A 26832-nucleotide genomic window follows, 5' to 3' on the forward strand; every position below is an offset into this window, starting at 1 on the left:
CTGTGTATCTGACTAATGCCAAGCCTATAACCCTATGACAATTACAGGTGTGGGTCCCTCAGTGAACTGCTGGGTGTCTTGGTGGAGCTCAACCTGGCACATCTGCCTACACGCCTTCTCCTCACAACTCAGCTGCCTTTAGAACATTCTTTTGTTTAACAATTTAAGTCACAGCCATACAAGCATTCACTTAATCACACAAAACCAATCTTGCCCTCAGTTCCTGCCCATGGAAAGCCCCATCACCAAGACACCTGCACCCACATACCTGGGTCCGACAAGCAGTGTGATCTGGTCTCAGCACACATACCCGATAACACTACAGGAAAACCAACCGCATAGAAATAACCAATTTTTCAGTGTATTGCATCATTTAGATAACAAATATTTTAATGGCTCGGCTTCTGATTTGGTCAAGCCATAACCCAGTCTCGGATTTCTTTGTTATTTGCTGACTTGCCAACCTCAAGTATAGACCACACCTCCCTGCCAACATCTACTTTTGTTTGGCCTACTGAGGTCATAAAAAGAAGGAAATGATGAGATGTGACAAGTTCTTCTTGGCTGAAGGAGGAAGGTATCCTGTGTGCTTCTTGAGATTACAGACGTGGTGTAAAGTCAATTTCCACTAGTCATTAGCAGAGAATTAAGCCAGGCACACCATTTTCCCCTGCATTTCCAGGAAATGTCATCACAAACTCTTACATTGTCCCTCCAGTTCCTGTCTTCCAAATCTTTGTTTTTTCAATTAAGGTTGACAAGCTCTTGGCCCCAGTTCATGGGATGATGTAGTTGATATATCATTGCCATTTGTCTCCTCTTGGAGGAATCTAGCCATTGACTGTGTTGGACTTTTATTGACATTTCGAACATTGCACCTTTCAGGAACCCTATAAACGCCTTTATTGCAAGGAGTTCCTCATCTAGAGTAATCACTGACATGACGTCAGACAGAAATACAATGGCATTGTGATAGATCACTGGTAATGGGAATCTCGAGCTCACAAAACAGTAATCAAAAAGCCATGCACAGCCAGAACCGCATAACACCTGTAAAACAAAATGTCCATTGTAACATAACAGTGCAATCCTGAGAGCCACTGTAATGGATTTATGGGGGTTAATGGAACAGATGGCACACCAATCCACCGATTATTCATAAATGCTGCTCTTATGCAATACGTATTGTGCTGGAGGAATGAGTGGCTTGCCCCACCACTATTCTGGACCATCACTAGGGCTACAGTGATCGGATCACAGCTAAATATTTGTGGTGTGCCACGAATTCTCAATTGCTCAAGGTGTGATTGTAACCAGGGGGTAGTTCCTCCATGAACGCCCCGATCTAGATCATGGATTTCACACTAATAATGCCTATGTTTAGCACAAGACTGCTCCGTTCAGTGAAACGCTGTGGATATCATAGCAGTTTTAGGTAACAGTAAGCATTTTGAAATGTTCATGTGGCCCAGGAGCTTCCCCTGATGCAGGACAGCTGCCATCAAAGAGCCTATTATCGTCATGGACACCAAGTGCACAATCTGTACAAAGGATGGCCAATACCGACAGCATCATCTGGACCTTAGATGGCTACTGCAGTTTTGAGGTTGAACAACAGGTTCCTACAGCTGGCTGCTAGGGTAATAAAGGGAAACGATGCTGCTGGAGGTACAAAGAAGTGCTATCACTTTGACAGCAGGCTTCGATCTATGTAACAATTACCAAAAAGAGTGTCTGCTTTTAACATGTGAAGTGTGGGTATGCAGCTGCAAGACTTCTCCTAAACTTGCCCGAGTACGAATCAGTTTCTTCCGAAATTTGAAGACTCCACTGGCTTCCTGTTACAAATAGCGTCAAGTTTAAGAAATATATTTTCCTGGTATTGTCTGGCTAGACAGCTTCGTTCCACTGGCACCAAACTTATGATGGTTCCCAGGATTCGTATCTCCAGCTGGGGGGGACGAAGCATCGGCTATGGCACGGCAAAATTATAGAATTAGTTTCCTATGCATGTTAGGTCTACAAGTTCCTTGGTCTCATTTAGAAAGAGGCTGAAGACATGGCTATTTCTTAATTAATGCAAGAGTTTCTAGGGCTAACTGTAGTTCCTTAGCGCTAAGACACCTCCGGGTATTCATGCGCTCAATAAGTTATATTACCATAACATAACATTAACATATTGTTGAGAGAACATCAATGGTCAGAAGTGGGTATTAAGAGTCTTGTCACCTATCTGGCGAGTTTTGGGAGTTCAGTGTGGAAAATACTGGAAAGATTGACATTCTGGAGGTCACATCGGAATCTGGATAAAGTAGAGATGGGTGTGGCCAAGTTCACAAAAACACTGCTTTGAGTCTGGCCAGGCTCTGCCTCCTCAAAACAAATTCTTGCCATCGTAGAACCTAATTTGCTGCAGGAAGTTACAGAAAGGCTGTGATGCTAATATGGTATGGCAGATAATGGACAGGATTTTTCTCTAAATGAAGCACACTCTTTTAGATGCAGTTGTAGAGACTGGTCAGGTGTAGACAAAACCTAGAAAAACCAAAGGTGATGATGGACGGAGCGTTGACAATACAAACACTCACCCCCAGTCAACTGATCTGGGTTTAATCCATCACCGTTCTTTAGCTCACTCCGCCACCCCAGTTCAGACATGGCCATATGCAAATCAGTCTGACCCTGTGCCTCATGGGAACAGTCCAGCCCGAACTGCCAAGCCATGTCTTCCCTGGACCGGAATCAAGCTTCCCGGGACCGGTTTCTGGCATTACAGCCGTCTTCAGCCGGGCTTGCTTGACTCCAGTGGCAAAGTGAGCAAGGGACTCACGTCTGAGCATACCCTGCCAACTTATGGCGAACAAAGAAAAACCAAAGGAGGTGATGGACGGAGCGTTGACAATACAAACACTCGCCCCCAGTCAACTGATCTGGGTTTAATCCATCACCGTTCTTTAGCTCACTCCGCCACCCCAGTTCAGACATGGCCATATGCAAATCAGTCTGACCCTGTGCCTCATGGGAACAGTCCAGCCCGAACTGCCAAGCCATGTCTTCCCTGGACCGGAATCAAACTTCCCAGGACCGGTTTCTGGCTTTAATGCCCGGAATCAAGCTTCCCAGGACCGGTTTCTGGCATTACAGCCAGAAACCGGTCCTGGGAAGCTTGATTCCGGTCCAGGGAAGACATGGCTTGGCAGTTCGGGCTGGACTGTTCCCATGAGGCACAGGGTCAGACTGATTTGCATATGGCCATGTCTGAACTGGGGTGGCGGAGTGAGCTAAAGAACGGTGATGGATTAAACCCAGATCAGTTGACTGGGGGTGAGTGTTTGTATTGTCAACGCTCCGTCCATCACCACCTTTGGTTTTTCTCCGTAGACAAAACCTATCCTGAAGCCCAGATGTAGAAAACATCAACTTGCATATCTCAGACATGCAACAACAAGCTGATACATAGCCTGATGCCAACCCACATTGTAATCCATTATTACACAATTACTGATGTAAAGAAAATGTACACCATGAACTGATAAAAAAGATTATGCGATGAGAGAGAGCAACTTCATGCTGACAGGAAGATGAAATATGAAGAGAGTGACAAACTACAAACTAGCAGCTGTCACCTTTTTCATATATTTATATGATATATTCCTCTTGATTGGGAACATCATGAGTGACTCATGAGGTCAAGGTTGAAAGAGACTTTGTAAAGGGCTTTCATTCTACACCACCTGGGCATTCCCTTATTGCACAGCTCATTTTGATCCGGCTATATTCTGGTAAAAATGTCTCACTGGGAAGGCCATTTCAGGAGCTTAGCTGGAGATGAAAGGAGAGCACTGTAATTTGATCTGACAACTGAGATGTACTGAATAAGATTTGTCTCGTTTCCTGAAAACTACCAGTGACATCACATTACTTTTCCTTGAACATTAACATTCCATTCCATCTCAAATCTTGCCACAATGATGTGCTATTTCACAGCTAAAGAAATGACTTGACAAGTTAGAGCTACTTCATTGGAAATCTGAACTAGTAAAAAACACGGACTCTTGTCACGATTGGCGAATTACACAATGAAAGACCATGAGCAGGCTGCCTGTTTAGTTCATAAAATGATCTTGAAAGACAGTCCATTGTGTTACGTTTAATATTAGTATTTTCATGACTTGCGGTATGCATAGGTCAAAATAGATTTTAAAGGCAGTAGAGTTAAAATAACGCATTATCTACCATTTTCTTTGTAGGTTGTGTTCAGTGCATATATAAACAGGAATAGCTGGCACTTAAACTAGAATTTAAATTAGATATTACACTGTTATTATGCATGTACTCCACGGCAACGTAATTTCGTTTTGAATACAAGCAGCATAATACTACATTTTTACTCATTTTACAAAAGCATAACATTCAAATTAAGATTTCAGTGCTCCCTCAGGTGCGTCTGGTGAAGCGAATGGTTATGGAAACCCAAAAAGTGCAACAAAAATTGCAATACAATTACATATGCGCGTGCACCCATACAAAAAAAGAATAGCCATTCATGTTTTATTAATATCTGTAACCAAAACGATAGGGCTACTTTGTGAATAAAGATCTACAATTGTCTCCTTCAGTGAAATGTGACATTGCATTCATTATGTATCACATGGTAAGGAATATTTTGTGCTAAGGTATATGCATGAGTGAAAAGCAGAGGAATTCTGCGAGTACCTATTTCGGCTAACTGCTCGAAGTCAAAAGTAGACATGATCTGGGATGAGGCAATCTTCTCGTTGCTTGTGTTAAAGGGCGCTGGATGAAGGGTCCTGAAAAGAAAATGTTACTGTTAAAGACTTTCCAAAATTGCTAAAATGATATTCAACGGTTCATTACTTTGAGAGGCTCGTATCTCATACGGATTTAAGCAGTAAATTACTCTTCATAAGTAGAGTATACAAGGAGTTATCCACAATAAAAACAGGGCAGACCTCTTTCGATATGTCCTGTGGAAGCACCAGACAAGTAAGAGGAAGGCCACTACACTAGATTTGACAAGCTCCTGTTCCAAGTACTCACTGAATGTAAGCAGCAAGTATTTAAAACTGTAATTGCAGCCTTTGACCACCCCTCACCCCGTTGAAGTAAACTGAAGGTAGCTCTGCCATAAACACATTTACTTTAGTTAGTTTACTTTTTGGACTTCAAAGTCTTTCAGTGGGGCAAGGTCCAAAGCTGAAGTCAGCAAGGGTCCCATTAAGAAAGATAAGTCATTGAGTTCTCTCTGAAGAAGTTAGTTTTGGCAGCATAAGATCCAAGTGGGATAAAGCTTTGTAGCCACCAAGGTCACTTTGCTGCTGGAATAGAACTGGCACTTCGCCAGTATGAGGTTTTATTGTCAGACTTAGTCACTTTTTGTTTATCAAAATCCACACAAACTGCTGAGCTCACCTGTCAAGATGAATGTTCCAACAGTGCTATGAAATAAGATGATGAAAAAGAGATTTCTTTAAGACGGGCTTGACTAAATGTGCAGAATGGGCTAACGGAATACTTTCCCAACCGCTTAACATTCCCCCTCCAATCCTATCCCAAGCCACTTACCCCCCTGCCCCCACACCCTCCTTCAGGATATGAAGCGGATTACAGGATACTGTCATGTAAATCGTTGAATTGTCAACTTGGAGACTTTTATGTAATACTGTGGCGGGGTGATTTTCTACATCGGCTGTATTATCTCTTAAGGTGCGGAAGAATTGGATAGGATGGATTACCCAAGGAATGCCGTTGATAATCATTATCAAAGCGTTGTTGACTATATGTGAAAAATCAATAAAAAATATGTTGAAATTTAAAAAAAAACATTTTTTAAAGATTAACTGAAATTGAAAGACAAAATTGGGGCTTCGCTGAACTGAACCGTTGGACAAGATCTCAGCTGGGCTATTTTACACCATAGCTGATGTTCAAAATAAACAGCACAACAAATTAGTGCACTCTTTGATTCCTTTTTAAATATTTGGTCGCACTGTGAAAGAATTATGGGTTTCTGGGAGGATGTTGTGGAATTTGTACCGGAGCTGTTAGAGAGTAGCCATATCCTTTCGAATAAGCTTTGTCTGATGGAGATTTTCCGAGTGTCAAAAAAGTAAGATAACATTTAGGCTCATCAGAATCATGGAGATGCCTCCAAGACAGACAAGACAGCATTTCATAGTGTAACTGCCCACACTACTGAGATGCATGCAAGCACACAAGCATGTGAACGCATGGAGCATGTCGCGCTGGTCTGCCTGATTATCTGCTATTCTGAGTTCGGGGCTTATGAAAGTCCAATTTTGGTGAGTAAGCATGTTTCCTTATTTAAGAAGGCCAATGGCATGTTCCTTCCTTTCAATCCTTGCTAATTTCCCACTGTGACTTGGAGTCGAAGTGGATTTCAGCAATCAGTTCTTAAGTTCCTCCAACCTAGAACGTACATAGGAGGACTCATGTCCTATACTATTTCCGACCCAATTGATTTTGCACCCCCTCCTCATCTGATCCGATGTATGACCTTAAAGCATGCTCAGCTTTATATGCATCACTAAATATCGGTTTGTATCCCTATGGATACACTTTTTTTTTAATTCCCAGATGAACCTCAATTCTCAAGTCGGTCAGTTATTCTCACTGCTTTGTAATATCTTTCATTAACACTCCCATGCCTGATCCAAGTTCTATAGATTTTGAATAGCCATATTTATAGACATGAAAAAGATAACATTAAGCAGTGCATGACTATTTCAATTCCTGCCTCAGAATGTTTGACTATATTGTCAGTTAAGGAACTGGAGTTAGTTAAGACTTCAAACTATCTACCTCTACCCCCCACCGATGATGACCATGTCATACTGATGTCCCTTAGTAACTTATTCAAGAGTACTGCGGACCTACTGGACCCAGATACTTACACTCGGTGAACTGGGCAATGGGAACCAGGTTAGATCTGTCGATCCAGCATTGTCGCCTGGGTCTACTACCACTCCCAGAAAAAGGTGAGCAAATTAGATAGGTTTTCCCAGTTACGCCTGGGTCTGGCATGATGCCGTATTGCCATCCACTGGGCGCGAGCGGCGTCGCTGATATGGAGAATTGACTTTGTGGAGAAGGCATTAGTGGATGAGTGTCAACTCAGGAAGGTTCGAACAGACGACCATGCGGAAAGGTACTTAGAGATGTGGAGTAAGATGGCAGACCAGCTAGGCGACGTTGAGACAGCAGAGGAAGGTGTACACAATAAGTTGCTGTGACTGGGTGTGCAGCGGGTGGATGTGTGCTGCCCTCTTCCCCCCTCCAGTGTTATTGGATTGTACATTTTATTTTGCTGTTTAGATGAAGACTTCTGTGCCGCATGGGTCCTCCATCTCCCTCCCGTTTCAGACCAAGGATGGACAAGATTATCAATTGAATTTGATTGTAATATATGGTGAACTGGAAATACTGCTATATTCATGCGTTTGTTACGGTTTGTTGAACTGGTGTGTTCTTTTGTATTGAAAGATTCCCTTTTATGCAAGTTGTTAGTAAAGAATTTTTTTAAACTTATTTAAGAGTTTTTAAACCGTATCCCCTCAATTTTGGCATTAGTTCTTAATCTCTCATTTTAATTACAGTTCCAGTGCCCCATTTCCTTTTGCCAGCATTTGGCACTAGTGGCCATTCTAGTCCTTTATGCCCAACCACTCTAAGTTTTAGTCACTGTGAATATATTAGTTCTTAACTAGCTACAATGCCTTCTATTCATGATCCTAGTCTTGAGACATTATTCATATTTGCATTTTATTTATTGCGGTTTTGGTGTCCCAGCATTATGACTCAAATTACATAAGCCCTCTGTATTTTAGCAGCTTCCCTCTTCTACCATTTCTTGATGCAACGGAGAGTCAGTTGTGCGGTCTTATTTTTCCAACGTTTTGTACCTGTGAGGTGCACTACCTGATAATTTTTATCCCATTCTACAACGCTAAGGCAAGTGATCTGGTATTGACAACCAAAACATTAAAAACAGACTTTTGTTAGTTTTGGCATCTTAGCCAAATAGCAGACATCTTTAGTAATTGTTGTTTTGGAACTCAAATGGGTGAAATGGCTGAAAATAATTGAAGAGATAATAAAAGTGTTTTAGAAAAACTTGGAGAGGGATATAAAATCTAGGGCCTTCTTCTGAATCTCAGGTATTACACGCCAAATCTGATACTTCTTAGAAAGATTAGTGCGGACATGACATCATAGTAACGTGCTGACTTAAACCAGGTTTGTTTGTCAGTGCCATTATTAGCTTCTATTAGAATGTGTGTCCATCTGTGTGTGAGAAGCATCGTCAAAGCAGGTGATAGAGCGAGAGAGAAGGATGGAGATTGCAATTCACACATACAGTGCAAATTTGGCACAAACTCTATTCTCCGCTATGTCCACAGGGATGAACCTCTATCTTGAACTTAGGCTAAAATAGTACGTTTGGCAATATAACAAGGACAGTGAAACAGAATTTGCACACCAGGAATGACAAAGCAGGGTAATTTTGCAATCATAACTGCTTATTAACAAATTAGTAAAATTAACAATCTCAAATCAAATCAATTACGCATAAACAACAGTCACCTGAATACAGAATGTATGAATAAAATCCAGGCAATTCAATTTGACAAATGCAAGTATACTCTATTAAACACAACATATGCAAAATAGGATACATTCCATTCCCATAAAGTGATACTCCCTAATGCTAAGATAAGGTTGTGAGTAAGTAGGATATTTGGAAGCAGCAGGAGTCATCAAATATAAAATGGCAAGTAGGTACAAATTAAGGTTCCAATTAAGAAAAGGAGAAATGTACTTGCTCTATTAAGTAAATCAGTGAGCAGAAATATAAGGGGTATTGTGTTTCAGGAGAGAGAAACGTCTGCCTGCCAATGTGGACAGCTCAAGTCTCCTAACCAACTCTGCTTCACACAGTTAAAACATGAAATTAAGTCGAGTGATACACTGCATAGGTTTCCACCGAGTAAGAGCCAATCAAAAATCCGTTTTCTTGCTTTACTTGGTGTCGGTCTCTAACTCACGCACAATACAATGCCAGATTCTTCCATCATCGCAGCGTCGAGATATCTCACAGGAGTATTAACCTTCTCAGCCTCCCATTCCTTGCAGATGTTGAGAATCATTGTTAACCAATTAATTGCAACAAAAATGACCTTCACATGGTAAGCTAACTAAAAATATATTTAATGAAAATGCAGTAACTCGGATGCCCGAAACAAAAAGAGCAAACAGAAATGCAACATTTTATTTTCAATAAGGAGTAGAAAGCCTAAGGCCTATGTCGACTCATGTCACTGTTTATGCACAAATATCCCAACTATAGGTAATAGGAAACATACATATCACGTGTTTCACTAAATTTAAATGTAAAATAATGCCTGCACACACAAGTAATGGTTAGGCATGTTGCAAGTTAACATATCGTTCAGCACAAATAAATGATAGTACCTTTGCGACACCACAGTTAGCACTGTCGATGAATAGAAATAGTCTTTGCAAGGCCTGGTTTGGGACCTCCAACTATGCGATGTTGGAGGCTGCTTCTTTTAATTAATGTCATTTCACCAGCAAATAGATATAGCACTCAAACACAAGCTGATATGTCCTACTATGCAGACATCCAAAACATAAATAACTTTGCTTCAGTGTTTTGATTTGGCGCAAATAGCATTTGTAATGTTTCATATTTGCAAGCAACAAAAATGAAGCAAATGCATTGGCCCCTTTTTTTGCACCACTGCAATGTTTCTGCCACAAAGCCACTGAACTCCAAAAAGAGGCTGGTTATATGTTGACGAATAGTGTACTTTCAAGATCACATGGAGCGAATTTGTTAGGCTGAAAATGCAAACATGGATGTAAGGCTGAAATGTATTCCTATGGTTTTTATGCCAAAAGGAAAAACGTAGGGAACATGCAGCCAGTAAGAAACCATCATTTCTAGATAACACTAAGTCATGGACTGAGAATTTTCATGGTCAGTACCCAGCAGTAAAAAACTGCTTCTCACTTTTGCAGCAGTGGATGGAGGATTCAGGCCTTCTACAGAAATCTAGATGTTTTCCAGTGGCACGGGGCATGCACACATGCAACACTTATTGCTGCCACCCGTTATCAATAACCTATTTCATTCCGATCCCAGTGGAAATAGGTTTGTCTGTAATTATTGTATCCCCTGCAATTTTCCCCAAGTGAATTTCAGCAGGATAAGCCAGCCAAAGTTTACGAGAGGAAATGGCTGGTAAACGCAGGCACGTTGAGACTTTGCTGCAGAAAGTAACACAAAATGCAGGTGAAACCCTATTTCTATGGGGAAAATTCCTAATTCCACCACCGCGCCTCTCATAACTAGGGATTAAGGTGGATTTTATAGTCAAAAAGGCTTTATTTTACCTATCTCCCTCTTACAGCTTCCTCACTACAATTAAGTTAATAGGGGCATGCAATTCACTCATTCGTTTTCATAGGCTCCCGCTTAATAACTGAAAGTTGGCATTTATGTGTATTCATGTAACCAATTGTACCCTCCTACTTAGTAAGCTCTTCTTTCTGTTGCAGATCCTCACAATATGTACAAGCCGCAAAACATTCCCCAACCTCTTGGAGAGAGGATGTAGCCTAACGGCTGGAGTGACGACCTCTAAGCTAGGGAACTGGGGTCCTGTCTCGGCAAGGGACCCTCAACAACTTGTGATTCTGGGAAAATCACGTAATCTCCCCGTGCCTAACAAAATGAATGTGTCCGTCTGTAACGCAACTGGTGCTCATGTAAAACGCTCTGATAACTTCGGGTCCAGTTCCGGTGGAAAAAAAACGAAGAAAAAAAACCAGACACTCTGAAGAATTAAATGGGAGTAAGGGGAGAACTAGGTCTTATTTAAATCCCTTACTACATGAGTAAAATCCATGGGATTGACTGCACAAGTCACCTTCTAATCCTCTGACATTGTAACACACATTTGCCCCATACTACAATTAGTTGGACCAGTTTCAGGCTCAGGGACATTGTGTGACCTGAAGGCTCTCTAAACAGGATTTCCTAATCCTTGCTTTTACAATAAACAGAGATAAGTGCATTATGCACGCCCAAAGTAGTTCTTTAACAAAAGATTAGCCACTAGTCTAGCAAAACAAACAGGTCATAAAAACAAGGTTAGCTATTATGTCTTTATGAAATAAAGAACTTTTTTTATTATTTACGAATCGGTTATTTTGCAGTCTCAATTGTCAACTGGACATCAACCACGGCCAAAGACACCGCCCCGACCATGAAAAGCATTCACTCGGGGGGCCCCACCGACCCCTGCCCCCCACATGTACCACAGAGCCGCAGCCACCATCGCACGCGAACTACAACACACCATCAACACCACCTTCAAAACAGGCACCTTCCCAGATGACTGGAAGCGTGCAGAAGTCAGACCTCTGCTCAAGAAGCCCACAGCTGACCCCATCGGCACATCTCGCTTCTCCCATTTGCAGCCAAAGTTGCAGAGAAAACAGTCAACAGGAAACAGACATGATTTATTGAAGAGAACGCCGTCCTCGACCCGTCCCAATCTGAATTCCGAAGCAACCACAGCACAGAGACCACCCCACTTGCTGCCACAGACGACCTCCGCACCCTCCTGGACCAAGGCCACTCCGCAGCCCTCATCCAAACAGGGCTATCGCCAGCCAATTTGCCTTCTTTTCCTGCCACTGCCGTTGTGATCTCTAAGGTCAGAGGCTGCAAACAGTGCCAGGTATTGCAAGATGTAAGCTAGGGGTTGCAGCTGCGACCCCTAAATGACGTCCATTATTACCCAGTACAGGGAGATGTGGAGCTGTGAAATCCAGCAGTGGACAAAAGACGTCAAACGTGGTCTTTTTGTGTGTATTTAGATGAAGCTATGATTCTCAAGGAAGTGATATAATATTCATATGTGTTTTGTTTTAAGTATTTGCCTTCTGAATTAATAAGCTCATTTATGCAGATGTAGGCTTTAAAATGCTAAAGTTGTTGAGGCATTTCAGTCGTTGCCATGTGATAATTCAATTTGCTTGCATATATTCAAGTTTCGTTTTGCGTGGTTAAAAAGGAGTTATGGAAATTGGTATTTCGATTTCTCAGTTATTGTTTTTAAATATTAAGTTACGTTTCACAGAATATTAGTATTTGAAAGGCTAAAGGGGCTTCATGATTCATTATTTTGAACATGTTCAACAACGTTCAGAGTACATAAACAGATAAAAAGCATTATCAGAGAGAGAGGAACTTCAATCCAGGGTATTTCAGTCTGAGGGTCATGCTGTAACTGTAAACACCTTTCCTTCTTGAAGGCTAAACAAAAGGCACATCAATACTTCCAACAAGCGAATCTGCCTGTTTGAGAGCAACATAGCCACTGAGATGCAGAGAGAAGGACAACAGCTACTGCCTTTTTATTGAACACTGCTTCTATTATTCAGAACAGGTATGTGGGTGTCAACCATCTAGGAGACTCAAGTAGGCCTCTTTTTGGTGTGAAGATCTGTTTAGTTAGCTAAGGAAAGTGAGAAAGGAGTCGTTGGGGTTATCTCCATAGGGCAACCCTAAAATATAATCAAAATATTATGAATAATTACTATTCATAGTATAAGCACTAGGTTAGAACTTTCATAAATCTTGAAAGTATATTCTTAGTTTCCTAATAGTCTGAAGTGTGTCTTTCATGATGAAAGAGGGTTTGGTGTCCACTAATTATTCCTTATCCTCTCACAGGACTTAGTGTTACCTAAAATGCATCTTACTCAATTAATACCCAGTGGGTTGCGGGAGGTTACAGACCACCAGATTCTCTGTCTGACGTGCCACATATCCTGTTTGCCTAATTACAAGGGCATTATGACATTATTCACTCCTAATCAGGAGAACAGGATATCTGCCATGTTTGTGACAGAGTTACCCATCGGTCAAACTCTACATAAGGCGCTAAGTTTTTAGTGAAAGTGGTCTAAAAAACTCATTACCTGGTGGTGTTCTATAGAGAAGGCCAAAAAACCTATCAGTATTTAGATAAGTAGAGTATCAAGACATGGTCAGGCCTTTGAACTACCCTTCCCAAAATGGTTGATTATCCTGAGGACACCATTGGAAGTTCCCATGAAGAGAAAATAAGAGTCCTTCCTTCAGCGTCTGGCAGACAGGAATCCACATAGCTGTGTGTGATATAAGAAGGACAACTACGCAACATATTATGTCTAACAACTCTTGTTTACACTTAAACAAGCTTTTTATTCTTCTTATATCTCAGTTCCTGTATTGTAAGTTCTTGAAGTCTCCCTTCTAGACCAGAAGAAAGCTCCCGGGGATTCTTGGATTCTTTACTTCTCAACCAAAGGAACTTTTAAGGAAATGTCCCTCGAAAAAATAAAAAATAAAGAGATTGTTTTAGTCGAATAGCCTCATTACGGCATGACCTTTATACGGAGTAGGTGTGAGGGGGTTGGACAAAATCACCCGGTTACACCATCACCAGTGTCGTGCAGGGATAATAGTGTTTATCTCGAGGATTTCGTTGCTATAGTACTAGCCCACGCAACACCCACTTTCAACCCCCTCCCTACCCTTAGTTTGGGCGTCTCGGAATGAGAGTCCCACTTTAGAAACAAGGCGCGGAGGCGGTTACATACTCACTGAGCAATGCTCCTCCAGGAACGTGGCTGAAATTCACATGTTGCTGGAACGTGTCCGGCTCCCATCTTGATTCTACAGTACGGCTGCTGGATTGGTCGTTCTCCTCCGGAGTCTTCTCAGGCAGTGCCGCAATGAAGATATCTCGGTCGACAGGGTTTCAGGGTGCCGGCTCTTCCTCGACTTGTCTCATGCTCTCCTCTTGGTTCGTTGAAAGCCTTATTTCAGGAAAGGGGCCTGATATGAAGTCTCTTGCGGTTCCGTCCTGGGTTCCAATAGGTTCACGTGATGTCATCACGTTGGGTGATTCGGTCTCCAGAAAGTTGAGCTCCTTAAAGATATTATCCACATTGTCCACAGCCGTATCTAGGGGAGACTGGAAACAGAGGTTAGGAGAAACGTAAGGCAAAAACGCTTCCTCACTCTCTTCTTCACTCTCGAGGCGATTAGGTAAGTTGTGACAGTGTGCACACCAGGACATATACTTGACAAATGTGTGAGTACAGGGGGGTGCCACCCTGTTCTGACCAGTATTCGCTTGGGGCACCCTAAACCCAGGGTTCATCTCCTAATTAAGAGATCCAGCAGAGTGAGCACATTTGGCCTCATATAACTGTATGGAATGCATGTGTACTTAGGCAGGGATTGCAGTGGTCTTGATGAAGGCTGGAGACATGAACAGGCTTTCCAAACGGCTGAAATATGTTGGCGTAGGTACACAGGTGGATGGGGCACTATATTTCATCCTGTACCCAAAATCGGGGTGATTTTAATCATATTTGATGTACCCATAATAATGGAAGGCCCATTGGGTATATTTCAAGATATTTTTTACTTCAATTGGATCCCTGCAATTATCCAATATTGATCTATCTAACAACTCCCAGCAATCGCCGAGTCTATCATGGTGGTATTTGCCTACCATGGTGTGAAATATCGCATATGATTAAGTATGCCACGAATTAAGGGGGGTGAGGTGATATCTCCAAAATCTTTTTTCATCTAGGTAGAGCTTTCCCAGGATTACATATAAGTGACCTGGCCACTCGTAGTACGTTTATCCTTCCTGCAATGTCAATTCCCATATGAATCTTATATAAATATATAGGAGCAAGATGCAGTTGACAGTTTGTGTTATATCTGTTAGGAAGGAGCAGAACCAATAGACAGCAGGTCCCTGAATACACCTGCAAGTATGAGACTGTGTCAAATGCTGCAGAGAGGTCAGGGAGAATGAGGGCTGCTGAGTGTCCCCTGTCAAGGATTATGAGGATGTCCTCCGTGGCAGCGACGAGTGTGGTTTCTTTACTGTGGCTGAATTCGGACTGCTTGATGTTGAGGAGCGGATGGTTACGGAGATGGCCAGTGAGGCGTTGGTCGATTAGTTTCTCTAAGACTTTGCCGGGTATGGTAGGAGGGAGAGGGGTCTGCAATTGAAAGCGTGGCTGGGTCTGAAGATGGATTGTTGAGCAAAGACATGATGGTGGCATGTTTCAAGGTGTCCGGGAATGTGGCTGAGTCCAAGGAAAAGTTGAGGGTGAGTGTTAGTGCTTCGCTGATTGGAAGCAGTCCGTTAGTGAAGATACAATGGGGGCAAGGTTCAAATGCAAAGGCCCCCTCCCCTCCAAGTGGATGGTCTTCATGGTAGCAACAATTTCGACAGTGGTGACGGCGGGCCAGGAGGTCAAGGTTCGTTTCCCAGCAGTAAAGGGAAGTTGAGTTGTGACTGTGACAGGGTCTGTTTGAAAGTCAAAGATGCTGTGTATGGAGGTGATTTTGTTACAGAAGAATTCTGAGAGTTGCAAAGGTCATCTGAGTGGGTGATGTTGTTTTAGGTGGCAGGGGGGGTGTTGAAATCTATGATGACGTTGAAGATTTCCTTGCTGCGGTTAGTGCCGGTGCTGATGCGATCAGCAAGAGCTGTGTGCTTGGTGTTCCATATCTGCTGGTGGTAGAATCTTAGGGCTGATTTGAAGAGGTCTATCTGTGGTGCCTTGGCTTGTTATCCATTTGCGCTACAGTTGCTTGCAGTAGTGTGTTTTTTTTTACCTCAAGTTCCTCTGCGTACAAACTGGCATGTGGTTAGGCTCTTGCCATTGGGTTGTGCTTGAGGGAAGCCTCGATGTCAGCGCATGTATGATCCAGCAGTTGAAGTAGTCTATGGCTTTCGGCAAGGTGCTGGTGTGCTCGGGCCGCTGCGCGGAAAGGGCAGAAACACAGTCCTCTTCTGTGATGCTTTTACAGCTGCCACATAAGGTGGTAGGACTGATTCAGATGGTAGTAAGAATTAAGTATCTTTTTAGGACATTCAAAATAGTTTACATTGTGCCTCCATTTGAGTTTTCAATCTTCCAACTCGTCCTTTTAAAGCCAGAATGCTCTTAAGAAATATTTCCTTATTTAAAAACAAGTAGTTTTCAATGTCTTTATTTTTACTGTGTTAGAATTTGTATTTGTTTTTACTATGTTAGCTGTAATTGCTTTATCCAACATACTTTGCTCCTCTGAAATGAGGTCTTAGGCCTGAAACAACTACCACAAAAGGCAAGCAGTTTGGCAACACAAAGAATTTGTTTGTTTTTTGTTTAAATCGTTTTTATTAACTTTTTCTTTTGTTTGATTTTGTAACAGAGAAAATGAATTGCCAGAAGCTAGGCACACTTGGACTGATTACAATGTGTCAATGAAAATTCAGAATACATTAATTAAATTTAAGCTTACAGCAATGCCCTAAGAAACGGCGGGGTGGCGCTGTCAAGGTGCGCCTTTGGGTAATATGCGAAGAATATAATTAGCAGGGCATATAGGTAGGGCAGTACTGATGCAACAGGCGGAGAAAGGGAGGAAAGAAAACAGATTGCCAGTGACAATTTACAGCTGAGTTGATAGCAACATGACAATGAAAAATTCAGTGCGCAGTAATTACATCAAAGCTTGCAGCAATATCTCAGGAAAGACAGAGTGGTGCTGACAAGTTGCAGCATCGAGTAATTTGTGAGCAATGTAGGAGCAGTGCAGTTCAAACGTAGGGCACAACAAAATGAGGGCAACGAAAGCGAATGAAGGATAGGATAGAGTCGCGCAAGACCTGCCGCCATAGTTACATTCGCAATAGGACCTCAAACACCCCTAAGACTCAGCAGTAACGGAGTTTAACGGAGTTCCACGGCAGAACACAGAGAAATTAATTTTATTCTGCAAAACTGTCATCTGAACTTCAATTTGGGCTAGGGCTTGATTTGAAGTGGCTTTGCAATCCTTTTTGAGCTTTATGTCCTCAGAAGAGGGATAAAGAACCTGAGCACTCTAAACAGATGGAGCATACGGTTTGGGTGGTGCCTCGAAGCACAACTGGGTGAGATCAATGTACTATTACCATATTCATGTTTTATTGTTTATGGACCTCAAAGAGACGGGCAAAGAATAGGTGGACGTAGGGAAGTAAAAAAAAAATATTACACTTAAAAAAGATCTTCGAATAAGGTAGAAGCGTAACGAGCAATATAATAATTAGGAAAACTCCAAGTTCAAAATATCCTTGTGGTACATTGGAGATATGAAGCAATTCAAGATGGAGATCTAGGCACAAATGTTTAATCGCCAGCCTACAGGAGTTCGGGATGCATCGAGGCTGTAATAGGGGAAGAATATGCAATTCAAAGTCTGCCTAACATACAAAACGGGTGCACAAAATACAGCCTGCTGCAGACGGCCCTTCTGACAAAATCTGAAGGAAAACAATGTGAGAAAGTCTGTAGGTGCAGTGCTGGAAATGGCAAGCAGGTGTTATGCTGTATGCTGTTGGCAGGAACTGGAAATCATTAAGTTGTTTCAGCAAAACATATCACGACCTGAGCCGGCGGTTGAGTCACGGTGTGTGGTGGGCGGCATGTGACTGGAGTAGCTGCAGAACTGTGTGTTCTCCGCCAGACAGAAAGAAGGCTGTTCATACGGTTTGAAGCTGCTATTTCATCAGGCCGAAAGACACTCCCTCCAACTGCGATTGGAACTTCTAAGATTGTCGAAAAACGTGGCCGATAGTGAGTGGTACGCACTGTGATGCCTATTTAGTTGCATTGTTGAAAGGGAGGGAGAGGGGGGCAATGTGTTTACCATTAACTGAAAAGCAAATACGAGTGGAAACTACCTATATGAATTACATTTTGGTGATTCGCCTTTATACGGGAGCTTTTTTTAAATTACAAAATGCATCATTGCCCCATGTCTTTGTGCGGAATTTACATAGAATGATAACTTAAGTGCATTTCATTACTAATATATATTAATTTATTTCGCATGTGCAGGGCTATGACATTTCACAAACTTCCTTTTTGTTTACTTATTGCTCTTATGACATCCCTAGTACACTTTACCACTCGTTTTGCACTATACTTATGGGAAGTGAGCATCATAAAATCTGCACCTGTGCATTAGCATATTAACATATTCAAATAAATAGGTGCACATTTCGTACACTGCAAAGTGTGATAAGTGTGTTTGTAAACATTTATAAATGTGTGATTTGGTGAGTGTGAACTAAATTTCTAATGCAGGTCTCTGGCCACTCCTCTGACGCTCCTATTTAGCCGGGATTACAACCCTTTGAGACATACACCACTACATCTCTGCTATCTGGATATAATGTAACGTCTGAGCGTACATTACCTCGTCATGCACTTCTCCTCCTGATACTTTACGTCAGTAAGGAGAATCTGCCTCCTTGAGACTAGCACCCTCTGCAAAAGTCTTTTGAAATTTTTTAATTCAGTCGTTTTCTCTCCACCACGGTGCTTCCCAAACTTTTTAGAACCACAACCCATTTTTTAGTAGGACAAACTTTTGCAACCCACCTAGCATTGATGGACATGGAGATGGGCGATTTTTTTAAAGCGTGTGTGGTAGCGCCTGGTCCTTTACAGACTGCACATTTTTCATTGGAATGGTCACTAAATTTGCCAAGACATACAGTGTTACTGATAAATCTATATTACACACAAATGACAGTGTGCGGAAATCACGTTTTTAATATTTATTATTTGTGCATCACTAAGTATCTTAATTTTTTCTGATTCCCAACTGAGATGTGCCCCAAGCACTGATGCAGTGAAAATCAAATGAGCCCATCGGCTCATTTCACTTTCAAGGAGAGACATGTCAATGGCATCCTGACCAAGCTCCTGGATGATGATCGTATCTTGGACATTAGCCAAAATGGTTTCAGGCCAGCGCAAAGCACGGAATCCAAGCAACTTTGCACGCAGATCATCAGTCCTGAGCCTCCTTGACTTGAGCGTCGCATTTGATAGTGTGTCTCACAAAATGTTACTTGAGCATTTACAAAAAAAGACATTGGCATAGTAGGGTCTGCACTGTCCTGGTTCGCCTCCTTCCTATCTAAGCACTCTTTCCAGGTCCTCTCTCCTCCACATAGCTTCAAACCTCATGCTTTACACTACAGAGTCCCAAGCCCTACCTTGTTCAATATATACATTCAACTTCTGACAGAGGTCGTTAGGACATCGGGGCTGGCATCACTTTCTGTTCTTTCACTGTCTGAAAATCCTGCGCAAGAAATGGCAAACTTCCAAAAGGGGATGCTTGCTGTAGCGGAGTGGCTGAACATCAATGATCTAAGCCTGAATGTGAATAAGACAGAAGTACTTCTATTAGGCAGACTTGTCCATGCCTGGAGCAACCACTTTCCCAAGCCCAAGTCCTCCATCAAAACTTAGGGATCAGGATGGATAACACCTTGGCCTATGAGGTTCAAGCCAAATCGGTAGCTGGTCCTTGTTTCGGGCTTATGAGAAGCCTGAAAGCCATCCTGGGCCTTATCGACGCAAGCATCTGTCAAACCATCATTCAGTGGTAATTGTAACACTCTGTACCTAGGAGCCACCAAATCTTTCACTAGAAGACTTCAGCTGGCCCAAAACGCTGCAGTTGGGCTGCCATTTTTCCTCTCTAAATTCTGCTCCGCCTCCGGTCTTCTTCGCTGTATTGGCTCCCTCTGGACAAGTGCTTTCACTTCAAGACCTGTGCATTGCCCAAAAGACCCTTCACTTCCAAGGAGCCCCCATTCCTTATCACCTTACCAGTCCCGACGGCCCTTGCGCTCAGCTGACCTTAGCCTGGCCATCATTCCTGAAGGCGGGAGAGTAAGAGCCGTCGGCTGCTCTCTCTGTGTCCTAGTCCCGTTTCTCTGGAACTCACTTCCTCTTTCCATTAGGAACATCCAGAATCACCTACTTTTCAGAAATCTTTTAAGACATGGCTTTTCCCCACCTAGCCTCCCCTCCTCGCAGGTGGCTGCCAGTTGCAGCTCCTTTTTTTTTCTGGGTCCAGAGCTGGGAAGGTCCGGTGTTGGGGCAGATATGCGCTTAGATACCTTTTTCTGGCAAATCTATTTTATTGAAATTACAAATTAAAACAAACAACAAGCATGAAGAAAAAAAAATTCTACCAAAACAGAAAAAAGGGAAGGGAGGCAAATGGGAAGAGCAACGATAAAAAAACAAATCAACATTCCCAAAGAGTACAGCACTGAGATCCAAGGTGTAGAGGTATGTTAAAACAAAGATACGGAACAGTTGCATGTCACCCATCTTTAACATATGGAAAGATATCATACAGGGTCGAGAACATTAAACATGCATAAAGAGGCTAAAAAAAGAAAGGGGGGACCAATATATGACAAGAGCAGAAGAAGCAAAGTGTCCCCCAGAAGAGAGGAGAACCCCTGTGAAAGGGAAAGCAAAAGGGAAAGGAGGACCCATGGGAATGTGGGAGTTCGATTAAGTGCTATCTCTCTTCAGCCCCCAAAGTCCGTCTGCGCAGGAAGGGCGTATGTTATTCTCAAAGAGGTGTAAGGCCTAAGCTTTGGGGGCTGGAGGCTGGCGTGTTAGATTGTGAAGAAGTAATCTATCAATGGCTGCTAGATGTTTGCAAATTTAGTCTCATGATAGGTCACTGGCGAATGAACCACATGGTCACTGGAGGCGCCTCAGCCTTCTTCCAGTACACCGCTATTGTCTGTTTAGCTGCCCAAGCATGTGCAAGATTAAGTGCAAATTGGTGTGTGTCATCTCAAGAAGATTCACAGGTTTGAGACCCATGATAAGTATGGTCGGGACTTCAGGTATGGGGTAGCCAATCACCTTTTTAATGTGACTGAGAATCTCCTTCCAGTAGGTGGGCAGTAGCGGGCAGTGCCACCAAATGTGAAAAAAATCCCTGATTGCGTTCGCAAAACGCCAACAAACAGGACAACAATTAGGAAACATTTTGTGTAACTTTTGGGGAGTGCAATACCATTGTGTCATAACTTTGTAAGCGATTTCTCTCTGAGCTGAGGAATGCTGCGGAAGACCCTTAGTATGCCGCGCCATAATTGTTATTATTGTTTATGGGTGATCTCATCAGGGCTACTGGATTGCCATTGCGACTGGTAGGTATGTGGAGTAATCCGGGGGCCATGTTGAAGCACTTGTTACGTGCGGATATCAGTCCCCTGGACCAGTCATAAGAACTGACCAGCAGTTCAAAGGGAGTGAAGTGACGAGTAGCTCCCTGGACAGCGGACGATGCCTGTAATCAATGCTGAAGCTGGAGCTATTGTAATCTCGCGCCCTCACAAAGGTGAAATTCCCGTTTGCATTGATCAAAAGATTTGAAAGTGTCTCCCATGAAAAGATCCCGGAGTATTTGACAGTCTCCTTCCAACCAAGCCAGAAAATAACGGGGCTGCAGGGCAGGTGGAAAGTGTGGATTACGAGCAATGGGAGTATTGGGAGATGGAAGGAGATAAGGCCCCTAGACAGTGAAAGTTTGTTCCATATATCGAATACAGTTTTTGGGGGGGATGGACATGTAGGCACTATGGGGTCGAGCTTCCCGTGAGAGCCAAGCAAGATCTCACAAGGGCCGGCATGCCACAGCCCTATCAATATGGAACCAGACCTTTTCACTCACTCGCACAACCCATTCTGAATGTAGCATAAGTGCGAGGCCCAGTAATATTGCAGCAGATTAGGACACACCAGCCCCTCCCCCCCCCCCCCCCGTCCCGTGCTAAAATGAGTAATTTATTGGAGAAAAACCGTCTCCTTCCTGCCCAGATAAAGGTGGTATGTTTGTTTTGAAGGTGCTGGATTTGGCTTTGTGGTAAAGAAGTGGGCAATGTTTGGAATAAGTATAATATTTTTGGCAACACCAACATTTTAACCACATTCAGACGCCCCAACCACGATATAGGCAGAGATTTCCAATATTGTAAATAGACCATTTCTGCCGTTTTACATTCCTGCCAGTTTGTTTGCGACCACGTACTGAGAATGGAGGTCAGATTGAGTACAAGATATCTTATGGAATGAGAAGGCTACTTATATGGAACAAGGGACTTAAGCACCGTGATCTCAGGCACTGGTATTGTGAGATTTATGGCCCAAGATTTTGCATTGTTGATTTTAAGGCCTAAAGCAGCTTCAAAAGATTGCAGTAGGGTATGAAGTGCTGGCAGAGAAGTATGCAGGTTTGATAACATGAGAAGGAGGTAATCTACAAAAAGGACTATTTTGTGGTCTATTCCCCCGTGAATAATGCCACTGATGTCTGTTGATTGATGAATCAGTATGGCTCGAGGTTCAATAACAAGTGCAAAGAGTAGAGGGGATAAAGGACACCCCTGTCTGGTACCCCTATGGACAAGAATAAGTCCGGTAAGATGACCATTGACCCGAACCGGAGCTTGAGGGGAAGTGTACGGCGCCATGATCCTGGAAACCATCATAGAACTAAGCCCTATGTTCCATAAGACCGCTTTCAGGAAGTCCCAATCCACTCAGTCAAATGCTTTTTCAGCATCAAGTGACAACAAGCAGGTAGGTATATCCCAGTGGTGGGCCTTCCTTATCAGGCGCGCTATTTGCCGCACATTATCTGCGCCCTGTCGGTGCCGGATAATGCCAACCTGGTCGGGCTCAATGAGCCCCTGCAAATGGAGATCTAGGCATTTGGCCAGAATTTTAGTGTAAAGCTTTCGGTCAGTATTCAGGAGTGCAATGGGGCAAAATGAGGAACACAATGTGGGGTCCTTACCTGGCTTGGGTAGAAGTGCAATTTCGGCTAGGGCCATAGAAGTGGAGGGACCTCCAGCATCTGTGAAAGAGATAAAAAGGTGTAGCAGGTGATCCTGTCTCTGCGGGAAAAAAACGTAATAAAAAGAGACCGGAAGACCGGCCGGGGGCGGGGATTTGCCAAGAGGTAATTATTTCAATGCACTATTAAGTTCGTCTAACGTAAGTGGGTCTTTGAGAAGCTGTGCATGGTGCCCATCAATCGGGGTCCACCTGCATGACCACTTGAATCGGACTCGAATTTGGAGACTCCTGCGCATAAAGAGGAGTGTAATAGTTATGAAAGGCCATTAGCTTAGCAGTTTCTGTGGTAGCCCACGTACCATCATGTAGTTTAAGTTTTGCAATATGAGCCTTTGCTGCCGCTTCCTTCGATGATGTGCTAATACTTTTCCCATCTTATCCCCTCCGTCATAGTACCTTTGCTTCAATGCAAGCAAGGCGCGCTCAGCCTTATTAGTCCTATGGGCCCGTAACTGGCCTCGAAGCCTAGCCAAACGTCGCTTATGAAATCAGGGTTTGCTCCTGGTCTAATTTCTCAAGAGCCTTATTGTCCTTGGACAAGTTATCTTCAAACAAACAGGCTTCCTTGGCTATCGCTATGGAAGTTATTTGACCCCAAATAGTGGTTTTAAAAGCATCCCAGACCACGGGAAATGGTGTTTCTGGAATATCATTGGACAAGAACTAGGATGGGATAGCTTCACGGAGCTCAGCCGCATCTACTGGGTTGGAAATGACATGAGGAGGGAGGTTCCAACGGGGTGGGTGTAGCAAGTGGTGTGGCGATTGTGTAATAGCAGTTCCAAGGGTGCGTGTTCCGAAAAGGAGATGTCGGACATAGAGGCAGATAAAACATCACGTATCAGATATTGGGAAACAACCAAGTAATCAATGCAGGAATAGGAGTGATGAACATGCGAGTAGTATGAATAATCTTGGGTAGTGCCAGATATCCAATAGCCCCAGATCAGTAAACATTTTCTATGAAGATGCAGACACGGCCCGAGCCCCATGAAATGTATCAGCACTCCGATCCAGTCCCACATCCCAAACCAGGTTTAAATCACCCCCAAGTATAAGCTGATGGTCATTTTGTGTCAACTGTTCCCTTAGGAATTCTTTAACAAAAACTCCTGTGCTTGATTGGGAGCATAAATGTTACTGCGAGTAAGCGTCTGTACTCCAACCCGGACCTCTAGTTTGAGTAATCTACCCTCCTTGCCTCGGATCGCTCACGCAGCTCCCCGACGAATGCCTACCCTGCAGACAATAGCCACGCCAGCTGTTTTCATAAGTGCAGACGCCCAACACTGAAGGGGGTATTTAGGGTGGCCATACAATGTGCATCCTTCTTCAGGAGGTGTGTCTACTGCAAGAAGATAATGTCCGGGTTCTGTTGTAGCTTATAGCGCTAGATCCGAAGGCGCTCGTTAGGGGCATTGACACACTTCACGTTAAGGGAGAGGATCAACTGCTGAATGTGTACAGTTAATTTACATGTATCTATCTACATTTTGTTGTGTTATGAAAAAATGACATTCTACCGCCTTTCCTTTCATACTTAATGTACCCCAGCAAGACTGCAACAGAATTCACTTTACTTTTTCTTGGATTGTAAAGCGAGAGGAGTTTGTAATCTTTAGCCCCCATGTTAAACAAGCATTGGCAAGGCCAACAAGTGTTGCATATACAAGAACTATTGGCTTTAGCTATGTGTTTTTGCCATGTTGTACACCCATGTGGCTGCTCTTCAGCATGGCTAGAAGTTAGTGGTGTGAAGTGTCCTAGAATGGAGTGGGGAGAAGTAGAGTGTTGTAGACTGGATTTGTTGGAGTAAAGCAATTGTCTTCAACCAGTCCATAGGGAGCACCCAGTAGCTCCCCAGACACCTTCAGAGTAGCTCACAGCCTTGAGTACATTTTAAAATAAATACAGGGCCACATTTTCCTCTTAAAGTTAAAGGAAGTCTGTGTTTATATTTACATTATTATCATCAGGCTGCAGATAGCAGGGTCTGATAATGAGAAATGCTCAGTCAGATTTATGACCAGACTGGGGTACAGAGGTGAGGAACTGAAGGAAGCATTGAGGCACTTCATTCTTAAGATTCCTTGTCAACTCAATATTGGCATGCAAGAACAAAATGCTTTTAATTGTGGGAAAATGAAAATTTAAAGTTACCTTAAAAAAGCTCTAATGCTTCTAATGGCCAGTAAAGATTTTTTTTAAATGGAAGAAATTTAAGGGCAGAAAAATGTTCCACATTTTGACAAATGTTGCCGAATATTTTTAAAGAAAATGATTCTATGTATGTGTTATACATGTAACTGTGCCACATATGGCAAAAGGTAAGTCCTGTGCACATACAACACAGGCTGTCAGTCACTCATACACATATCTCATCCAAACACACACATGTTCATAGATCCCCAAAGACCACATTCTCACTGACACACACGGTAGCCCTGTCATAGGTACCCTAGTCAAAGTATTATTTTTTCAATCCATAGTAACATTAGCCTTAAAAGTCAATAAAGCTAAGTCCAGACCCCACACCTGCTGCAAATGCGCAGCTCCCATGCCGATTTCGCCCACTTCACGTGGACCTGCTCACTCCTACAGCCCTATTGGGAAGCAGTGCACAAGATCCTGGGCGAAATGATCAGTCTGTCCCTGGTTCCCATTCCTGAAGTGGCGCTGCTGGGTCAATTTTCCCAAAAAGGTGCGGAAATTTGCAGAGCTAAGTTTGTTATTGCCCAAAAGAGAGATTGCAATCCATTGGGGTCGCAGGTCAGTCCCCACATTACAGAGCTGGAAGGGCAGTTTGGCATCATGCAACACAAATTGCGAGATCTACTTCATCACTTTACCTGCCTCTTCTCGGCCCAGGGACATATGGGGTCCATTCAGGACATATGTTGAGTCACATAGGCAGCCCTCCCCTACACAATTTGAGCATGGTATAGTCCCGACTGGGGTGGGTTTATCGGACCATTGCTTTTCAACATAATTGTTATCAGGTAAAATGAATACTTCCATTAATGATGATTATTATGCTTAGTTTTTGCTCTTCCGTTTATGATATGTCGGGTGGGCTGGACAGTGCCTGGGCGGCGGACGAGATCTCCTACATTGTGGGGCTGACCGAGATTCTGGGACTTTGCCTTTTGCAGTCAGACAGGACTTCTTGGTTATCAAGATATTTTACATACTCGTACATCCTTGCATATGTATTGCTCCATGTGTGAAAAGGGACAGTGAACGGCTATGTTTCTATTGTTCATGTATAAAAATCCATAAATAAAGTTATTAATTTTTTTTTTTTATATAAAGTCAAGGAAGCTGGGTGTGGGAGAGCCTGATAACAATGTGCAAGTTGTTTTGCCTTCAGTATCTCACGATGATTTTCACTGATCTGAAGTAGCTCTCACTACAGAAAAGGTTGTAGACCCCTGGAGTACAGTGGAGTAGATTGGAGTAGAGGGGTTAGAGTGGAGTACAGAGTTCAGTGGCAGAGAGTGTTGTAGAGTGCAGTGTTGCAGAGTGGAGTGGCACAGAGAGAGGTGGGGTGGAATAGGGTTGAGTGGATTGAGGTAGTGAGGTGGATTGGCGTAGATTGGGGAAGAGTGGGTTGGATTGAGCAGAGTGGGGTGGATTCAAGCGGATGGACTAGATGGGGTGGATTAAAATGGGGTGAGGTGGTTTGGATTCGATTAGGGTGGTTTGGCGTGAGGTGAATTACAGTGGACGGAGTGGACTGGATTTGGGGTAGATTGGAGTGTGGTGGATTACATTGGGGTGGACTGAACTGGGATGCGGTGGATTGAGATAGAGTGTGGTGGATTGGACTGCATTAGAGTGTGGTGGATTGGAGTGGGGTGGACTGGGTGGGGGGATTAGATTGGAATGGAGTGGGTGGGTTGAAGTGGAGTGTGAAAGAGTGGAATGGGGTGGGTTGGATTGGTGTGGGGTGAG

General features: G+C 43.2%; 1 protein-coding gene across 3 annotated transcripts in view; it reads right to left on the reverse strand.

Moving 5' to 3' along the window:
- ARHGAP8 (Rho GTPase activating protein 8) overlaps nucleotides 1–26832 on the reverse strand; it is a 929058-nt gene that overhangs the window by 836753 nt on the left and 65473 nt on the right. For all 3 annotated transcript variants that reach the window (XM_078673848.1, XM_078673847.1, XM_078673846.1), the window contains exon 2: nucleotides 4717–4811. In XM_078673848.1, the coding sequence (XP_078529974.1) occupies nucleotides 4717–4753 (37 nt within the window). In that variant the 5' untranslated portion in view covers nucleotides 4754–4811. The remainder of the gene's footprint in view (nucleotides 1–4716; nucleotides 4812–26832) is intronic.

The sequence above is a fragment of the Lissotriton helveticus genome, chromosome 1_1 (genome assembly GCF_964261635.1).
Source record: "Lissotriton helveticus chromosome 1_1, aLisHel1.1, whole genome shotgun sequence".
NCBI lineage: Eukaryota > Metazoa > Chordata > Amphibia > Caudata > Salamandridae > Lissotriton > Lissotriton helveticus.